Source organism: Puntigrus tetrazona, chromosome 18, assembly GCF_018831695.1.
Source record: "Puntigrus tetrazona isolate hp1 chromosome 18, ASM1883169v1, whole genome shotgun sequence".
Lineage (NCBI taxonomy): Eukaryota > Metazoa > Chordata > Actinopteri > Cypriniformes > Cyprinidae > Puntigrus > Puntigrus tetrazona.
Window position 1 is genome coordinate 10,034,393 of NC_056716.1, and position 8,864 is coordinate 10,043,256.

General features: G+C 36.9%; 1 protein-coding gene and 1 pseudogene across 1 annotated transcript; one reads left to right on the forward strand and one right to left on the reverse strand.

The window, feature by feature from the left end:
- Positions 1-3,536, forward strand: part of LOC122362736 — a 31,213-nt pseudogene extending 27,677 nt beyond the window's left edge.
- A 679-nt stretch (positions 3,537-4,215) lies between these two features.
- On the reverse strand, positions 4,216-7,354 carry LOC122363014 (tripartite motif-containing protein 16-like). The gene is made up of 6 exons (XM_043264876.1): positions 6,646-7,354; positions 6,385-6,480; positions 6,067-6,300; positions 5,754-5,901; positions 5,581-5,628; positions 4,216-5,226 (listed from the first exon to the last, which is right to left on the reverse strand). The coding sequence occupies exons 1-6, from the start codon at positions 7,240-7,242 to the stop codon at positions 4,682-4,684; spliced, it is 1,668 nt and encodes a 555-aa protein (XP_043120811.1). The 5' UTR covers positions 7,243-7,354; the 3' UTR covers positions 4,216-4,681.
- Between the last annotated feature and the right edge of the window lie 1,510 nt (positions 7,355-8,864).

Sequence of the window (8,864 nt, forward strand, 5' to 3'; positions counted from 1 at the left end):
GCGCTTGTGCTTTTTAAGCCAATCTACTGCATGTCTTTCTGTGTGATTCCTCCGCCAGACACGTTTACGCGATCGAAAGGAGTCGCCTCAGCTGCTGATGGACACCAAACTCATCTACCCCGTGACCTTCCCCTTTAACCCCTCCTCCCTGGCCCTGGAAACCATTCAGATACCCGGCAGCCTCAATGTGGGCTTCCTCACCCGTGTGTAGACCCGTCGATCGCCTCACCTCAACCGGTCACGCGGCAAGAACAGGGAGCCAAAATATTTAAATAAACAAAATAATGATTATAGGTAAATAAGCCACACACTTAAAGTGAATGCAATTTAGATCATGTCATCAATTCTTCTTTTTTTGCACTTCTTCATCACTTTTATTTGTTCAGTAAATGAGTGAATCTCACGAAACCTGTCCAGTAAGTGTTCAGCTCACGTTTAAAAGAAACGCATAAGAAACTGACATTTACTGTAAGCACTTCTTCTCAAAAATATGATATGGTGATAAAATGATGACCAAAAACTATATTACTGAGATTGCAGTGTTTCCTAACATATGTGGAATAATTGTAATTCATTTGATTGCAGTAATTAATTACTTTAAGGCAAAAAATAAGGTATTATTAATGAAAATCGACATTAAGACACATCCACAGCAGCACAATACAAAATAATAATATATTAAATTTTTTTATTGTGGGACCTGGATATTTTTGTGAGATTCACCTTTCAAACTGGAACATTTCCGATATGTTTCACTTAATGAACGTTACGAAAGGAAGAATGAAGGTCAAAAAAACTCATTCTAACACTGATGCCTTTTCAGATCACAACCAGAATGAGTTCACGGGGCTGTAAAATCTTATACATATATAAATATCTACGAATATGTATGATGCTAGGATATTTATTTATTGCTTTACCCTATCAGATTTATTTTTTTTTCTCTCTCAGATGCTAGCTAACGCGGATATCCAGTTGCGGAACGTACTCTAGTCCTCTGCGCTCATCCATATCAGATGAATAACTTAGACTCAGTTTAAAAAAAAAAAGAAAAAAAAAGAGCTCAGCTGACTTCATTAACATAGTTGTTTATTTGTTAGTAGCGTGTGGTGACGTCGATTAGCTAATGAATAGTCGTGTCTGGTGTAACTCTGGCGGAAAGAAAAGTCAGCGTCCGTGCACTGTCCCAGAGCTTGTGTTCTTCCTCGACAGCTTCCTCCAGTTTACATCTCTGAGATGGTACGGTCCAGACCCAGTGCGTGATGGGATTGTTCGGGTGAGACCTAGACTCCTAAATGAGGTTTAATTACATTTCAGGTGATTCAGGCCCTCCACAGCATCTCATGAAGACATATCCCAGTGAAATATGAAATCAAATAAACAACAAAACATAGCATATTTTATTATTTCGAGGATAACCAAGCATGTTTTAACCCCAGATCCTCACCATTGTAATGCAGCGATCTTTATTTGTGTACTTCACAATTTAAATAACATGACTTATTATTTTTTTGTATTACAGTAATGAGAATTGATGGAGAAATTGGCTTAAGCGTGCAAATGGGAAAAAATCGTTTTGCTTAGTGTGTATATATACACAGTAATACACTTTTCTCCTTTTTTTAAGAATAGACAAATAAGAAAGTAGTTTCAAAGAGGCGTCTTGTATGCACAGAAGCACACTGGATATCCCAAACAGAACTAAAAGAAACCCCAAACTACTGACTCCGTCCACACCTGATGATGTTTGTCAAAAACTTGCTGTTATTTATTTCGGTATTGTATGTTTTTAAAGGTTAGAAACGACTGTTTTTATGGCACGTGCCGTTGGATGAGTTAGCGCGTATGGACTTGTTTTGTTGTTTGTTCGTCTTTTGCGCTCACGATATCAGTATTATCTTGAATGTGTCGAGCAGCTTTTATCGGAAAAGCTGTTTGTTCTGATTTATGACTCTTGAAGTTAAAGCAGTCACCTTAGTGCAGCCATGCTTTCCGTCTCACACACACATTCACACACCCGATTCTTTTATTTTATTATATATTATATCATATAATTATTGAAATCTTAGGGTCGGATTGTGCACGTTGGTACTTTGTTTCCTCTGTCTACTGCATGGGTTTCAGCTTTAATATCATCCACACTAGTTCAGTGTGTTATTGGCCATTAACACACAGCTTTGGCTCTAAATAGAGAATCTCACTGTAGTGCACCAGGTTTTTATTATGCCTTACTGTAGTTACAGTCCATCCTGTATCACGTGGAGCTTCTGTATCATTCTATCAACTGCTTTCTGGTGGAGATCAATGTTTATTATGAACATGTCACAAAAAAAGTGTGTGTGTGCACATACATGACAGCGCAAATATCATTTTTATTACCAATTTTGTATTGTTTTCCATGCATCTTGATTTATATGTATTTTTCATGACTCTTCGGTGATTTTTCTCCCCATATTTTAAGCATTTGCGCAAACGTAGTTGTGTATTAATTCGAAAATACCTAATTGGTTAAGGGGTAAAAATATTCTGTCGAGATGTCTTATTTTGCTTCTCATTATTTATTTATTATTATTTTTATTTTTTTTTGTCACTTAGATATTTTTACTGGAACACAAAAGACAAAAATGTCATATCTCAATTCTCATCAGTGTAAAGAATCATTCAGGAGTTTTATGATCATGGGACCATTGTGTGTGTGTGTGTGTGTGTGTGTGTGTGACCTTGGCTTTTTAGGTGGGGTTAGTTCTTATGGAATACAAATAAAAATGGTTGGAAGATTTACAAATGCAATTTGATAAAACTGCATATCACTTCAAATGGAAATGAACGAAGTTGTACTGGAACACAAATGAAAATGTAAAAAAAAATAATAATAATAATTGAATGTTGACGTGTTTGTACATGGTTTTATTTACATCGTCATATTTTAGATAAAGCCTTACCTCTGAATGGACGACACGTCAATGTAACACACATTTGTTTCTCTGTGGCGTTTCATATTCTGTTAATTTGCTTTATTGACATTTGTGAAGTAAAAACCTATGATATTCCTGTCGAAATGGGTATAGATTTCCGAATGCCTCTTAAAAAATTGATTTGCACATTTTTGTCGCACCGACCCAACGGCCCTGTTTTAGTCTTTCCTCAGCTCTAGGTTCTGAAGTGGTTTGTAAAAAAAAAAAAAAAACAAAAAAAAAGACTTTCACATTACATCAGCTAGTCCACGGTCTGATGCTCAGCTTGCTCTCATGCTTGTATAAAGACAGCTTAATGCAGACATCGATAGTTCCTGTAGTAATGCAGATCAGTTGAACATCTCATGCGTTTGCTTCTCCTTCAGCTTGTTCAAGACAGGATGGGGCTGATTGAGGTCTTGTGGGGTGGGTGGGGATGGGGATGGGGGGTCTCTTGCTGAAGGACCAGAGAGTTTGTAGTTCCTGTAGCTGTAATTATTTCACGTGTTCATCAATGCAATTTCATGAAGTGATATACTAATGTCAAAAGCTGTTCAAGTCAAATAAATGAATTCAGCACTATGTGAATGTTTTCTTTTAATTGCATTACAGAACCTGTAAAATGGCAAATCTGGAGGATAACAAAGAATGTTTGCTAACACTTTAGTGTCTTTAATTCTCTCTGTTTACTAGTTGCTTATTGGCATGCCTATTATTGACATATTTGCTGTTTATTAATAGTTTTAAAGCACATGACCATATTCTACATACCTAATCCTACCCAAGAGTTTGAGGCAAAAGTTGGAGTTAAATAGTGAGCGCTTTGCTTATTTGTAAGTGGAAAAAAGAAAAACCCACACATGAACATACGTGGCAATAAAACAATATTTTTTAGCCAGTCATCAAGCTCATCGTTAACCAGCACTGGTTTGGGTAAAATTTTGTATAGGAATAATCTACCACTTACCTATTTAGGCAGACATTCATTCACATAACATACATAAAAAAACAGTTTCAAAATTTCAGAAGCATAACAGTGATATTAAAAAGTATTTTTTAATACTGATTTTTTATTACTGTTAATAATTGTTATTTTTGGATCAATATATCCATTTTCAAAAAAAATATGCATGACAGTCGAAACAACTGTGAAACATAATTAAAAATTATAGTTGATCTATAAAGACATTTTAAGATTTTTTTTTTTGCATTTTTAAAAAATAATTTATCCGTTCGTTTTATAGTTATTACTATTAATTTCTTTATTATGAACACACTTGCAGATTATATTTTCAGTTAGAACAGCCAAAATATATTGTTACATTATGCAATTATTTCTCGTTTGATGCTGAGTCTTCCTATGACTCTTAATTTGAAGTATATATTTGTTCCATTGTTTCCCACTTCACACTTTATTTTATCATATATACTATGTGAGCTGTTGCAGTTATCGTTGTATTTTGTTGATTTCTTCGCCATCATTTTCCAGATACAGGAACAGTTACATAAATTAATATACTTAAATGTATAATAATTATAGTCAATAAAAGTGCAGATACAATATAGACACCGAAATCGTCGAGATGTTCGAAACTAGCTTTGATCATAAAAGTATCAACCTCATCGGAAGTTTTTAATTGAAAACAATCTGCATTGGTAAACGGACAATAAAAAGTAGTTTTGAGTGCTCACAGATCTCATGAACGATTAACAAGCTGACGTGAAAGCTATATAGAGCTATTATATATATTTAAATCACAGAGTTTTACCGTTGATCCACTGTACAGCCTAAACCCAGGATAGAGAGGCTGAGTGAATGTGGTCTGAAATCTTTGGATGAGGGTCACTGTGTCAGAGACGCCATAGAAGGACAGAGTTCCTGCTTTGTGATCCACATACACTCCTATTCTAGAGTGTCCGATGGAAACGGGCAGATCGGTCTCCATATCGTCGCACCTGAATGAGTATCTGGAAGCGGAGCGTAACAAACTCCAGGACTGATCGTTATATCCAAACAAGCACTTTGTATTCGTTCCTTTGCGGCTGATGTGTTTATATGACACTGATATCCCCACGTCACCGTTACACTCCACCTCCCAGTAACAGCATCCACGCACTCCTTCTCCACACAGCACCTGATAATAAACCTCGAATCTGTCCGGATGATCAGGATACCGCTGGACTGTGTCGGTGTACGTAGCCAAGCTGTTCCTCTCCGACAGGTGAATGTGTTTATTTACTGTGTTTGGATCGAATGTGAACTGATGAGAATCTGATGGAGATAAAATATATGAGAGCGACTGGGAAATATATTTAAACGTTAACGTTTTAACGCAGCTGAATAGTTTAGGACTCTTTCAAAATCTGGAAATTCATCATACTGTATTTATATATATATATATATGTGTGTGTGTGTGTGTGTGTGTGTGTGTTTTTTTTAACATAGCTGCCACCATGAATGTTCTCACGACTTTGGCTAATGTTCTAGCAAGTTTCTCTCAAAGTTATAAACAGAAAAATCCTTTTCTGATTTTAGTTTTGTGAAATGTTACGATTGAGAAGGTTCGGAGAAAGTTCAAAAGGGGCATTCCCATGCTAAAACATTTTTACACCAGAGAAGACTTACATTTTAGGAAGTCGTTTCTGGGCCTCAGAGCAACGTTGATGTGTTTAACTGCGAAAACGAATATAAATGGGTAATTCTCTTTAAAAAATGTCTATATTGTACATCTAATGTTCGATTTTTAAAATGACATTAGAAGACAGTAGCTTTTTTGTGACAGTTAATGTTTTACCTACCAGAAATCCTTTTGATTTCGTCTTTACAGAACCTCTCTATTTTCTCTCTCATTTGAGAGATTGATTGTCTTACATCATTAACAGAGAGAGGCGACGTTACAGCAATTCTCTCTGTAGGTTCAAGAGGTTCAGACACGTACTGAAATCCCTACAAAAACGAAACAAACAAAAAGTATCAACTAATTAATATTTAACTTATTGTTGACTTACTTTCAGTGCCTTTAACACAGTAATGTCTATCTAATCTTAACTACAAAAGACAATTCATGTCACTTTGACAGTAAAAACTGTCCTGTATCGCAATGTTGATGACCTGCAGGAAATGGATGTGATCATCTGTGTGTTTGAGTTGCTCCAGCTCAGCGTTTTTCCTCCTCAGATCAGCAATCTCCTGCTCCAGTCGCTCCAAGAGTCCTTCAGCTTGACTCACCGCAGCCCTTTCCTGATCTCGGATCAGCCGCGTCATGTCAGAGCGGTTTTTCTTAATGGAGCGAATCAGCTCTGAAAATATCATGTCGCTTTCCTTCACCGCTGCCTGTGCAGAGTGCTGTCGGGGCACACGTTACAATCAGACCCAGTGGTTAGGAGAATCCTAACTCCATCTCAAACTTTTCTTCCTCTCAGTACTCACCTTATGAGACTCAACGGCGTCTCGCAGCTCCTGCATGTCCTTCTCCCGCTCGTGGATTCTCTGCTGGTACTTTTGCTGTGCATTTTTCAAGCATCTCTGCAGGACATAGAACATACAGTAAACGTGAGAAATGTTTCATAAAATTCAACGTTATAAAATCATGTGAAATTAATATTGTATGAATTTTATACAGCGTTGGTGGAGGAACAAGGAAGCATCACTTTAAAGCACTGATTTCTAATTTGTAATTTCAGTTCATACCTCTTTCTCTGTTCTTTCGGTCGCAGCTGAGACTGTGTCATGGTTTTTATGTTTGTACATCGTACACAGCGTACAAATACACTGCTGGTCAGTGCGGCAGAAAACCTCTAGCAGTCGACCATGTTGAGGGCAAATCATCTCCTGGAGTCGTCCAGTGGCATCCATCAGATAGTGTCCCTTGTCTTTAAAAAAACTCTCATGCTGTTCCAGGTGGCACTGACAGTAAGAGTTCAGACACACCAAACAGGACTTGACGGCTTTGAGCTTTGTTTCAGTACAGACGTCACACTTTACTTCTCCAGGTCCAGTTTCCGCGGCTTTATTAGTCTGTAGTAATTGCGGTGCTTTAGTCGTCTTGAATTTCTCCACCACATCAGCCAGCATGGTGTTTTTATTTAAAGCAGGTCTTGTAGTGAACTTCTGTCTGCATTGAGGGCAGATGTAGAAAATCGTCTGATCCTGATGATTCCAGCAGTCCGAAATGCATGTCATGCAGTAATTGTGTCCGCAGGGAATGGTCACTGGATTCTTTAGAAGATCAAGACACACTGGACAAATGAACTGGTCCTGAGTCCATAGAATGCCGGTTTCTGCCATTTCACCACGTGTGCACAGAAACAGAAGAAACTGAAATATGAGTTCGGCAACTTTGCTCGGTGAGTTTCGTTCTCTCAGAACTATAAAGAACTGAAATGTTTCCTGGTTCTTCGCTTGTGTGCGGTGTGCAAAAAGGTGTGTCTGTAACCAGTGACTCATTGTTATTTAACTTGTACGTTGCCAGATTTAAAGGGAGTGCACGAAAAATCATTTTACTTAGCTTTGTGCGTGTGTGTGTGTGTTACAGTAACCAAACAGTTGCTGATCACCATTCACTATATACTCTAAATATCGCATGTACAATATGCACATGTAAATGTTGTCATGCAGATAAAAATACACACAGTGAATGTTTTAAGTAAATATATGTTTTCCATAATGCACTTGTATCTTTAGCTCCACCTGCACATGCCTCAAGTCTTTCATATATGCAGACCCACAGAACCTCTTCTTCCTGTTATAGCAGGTCTTTTAGATCTATTTCCGATCCACCAACTTGTGGTTTAAAAATGGCACACTGCCTTTGTGTCTGTTTAGTTACTTTCATTTTCAAATCACAGTAAGACGATCGTTTCAGCTTGGGTCTGAAATGCAAACTTTCCAAAACAAATGCAAAAACTGAATTGTGAAAAGTGAAACCGAACCCGTGGGAGATAGATTCAGAATTTGCTAATAATGTGCACTTGTAAGATCTGTTTATTTCTGTATAAACCCATAGATAAACCTGAAACCACTCTAAAGATGTTAAGTTAATCAAACTTACTATTATTCTCAAAGTCATACTGAATACATAGTTTGGCCGTTTCAAAGTCTTGCATAAAATCAGAAACAATCCTGATATTTATACTTTGGAGCAATGTGTAATATAAAAAGGACCATACAAATAAATAGAAATTAATAATACATTTTTTTAAATAACCTATGTTATAAATACTGGCATTTGGAAAAGTTGCACTGGGGGCCTTCATAAACCTTACAGATCTTCACCAATCTTTCCTCTAAGTTGTGCATGCACAGCCACGCACTTCTTCCACTTCAGCCATACAAAAGAAATAATGTTCTGCGCACTCTGAAAAATAGTTGGGAAAGCCATTTTTTCCCCCCAAGAGAGATTTTATCAAATATATGTTAATTAATAATGATTTCAACTCATTTGTAAATATACGCATAACATAAGTACTTTAACATATCTACTACTAATTAATAAATAAAATCATACTTACTAATGGCTTTCCCAAAGTTGTTTTTATTATTTTTTATTATTACTGCTTGCCATACAGTTTATGATTTCAGTGTATGTTTTTTTGTTTTGTTTTGTTCCCTGCAGAGGAACCTGAAACTAACCAAAATAAAGACAAAGACCCGGACAGCCTGTTAGCAGCTCAGTAGTGTATATTTATGTCAGGAAAAGAACCATTTCCACGACATAGATATTAGGTATTCACCTTTCACTGTGAATATCTAAACATATTTAGACGTACAGGACATCGCAATGGAAGTGAACTGTTTGAATTTTTAGATGCACCTGATGTGTACTGGATTAGCCGTTACCGATCTGTTAGTCACGGACTTAAAGCAACATTCTCCCACGAGTCTACTTGTTGGAAAGAGTTTCTATCTGT

Excerpts from the sequence above, each read along its gene's own strand:
- LOC122363014 (XM_043264876.1), bottom strand. The coding sequence starts at position 7,242 with ATGGCAGAAACCGGCATTCTATGGACTCAGGACCAGTTCATTTGTCCA. Across the intron at positions 6,481-6,645 it reads CCGAAAGAACAGAGAAAGAG|AGATGCTTGAAAAATGCACA; the intron begins GTATGAACTGAA and ends TATGTCCTGCAG. Across the intron at positions 5,902-6,066 it reads ATCACATCCATTTCCTGCAG|GGATTTCAGTACGTGTCTGA; the intron begins GTCATCAACATT and ends TCGTTTTTGTAG.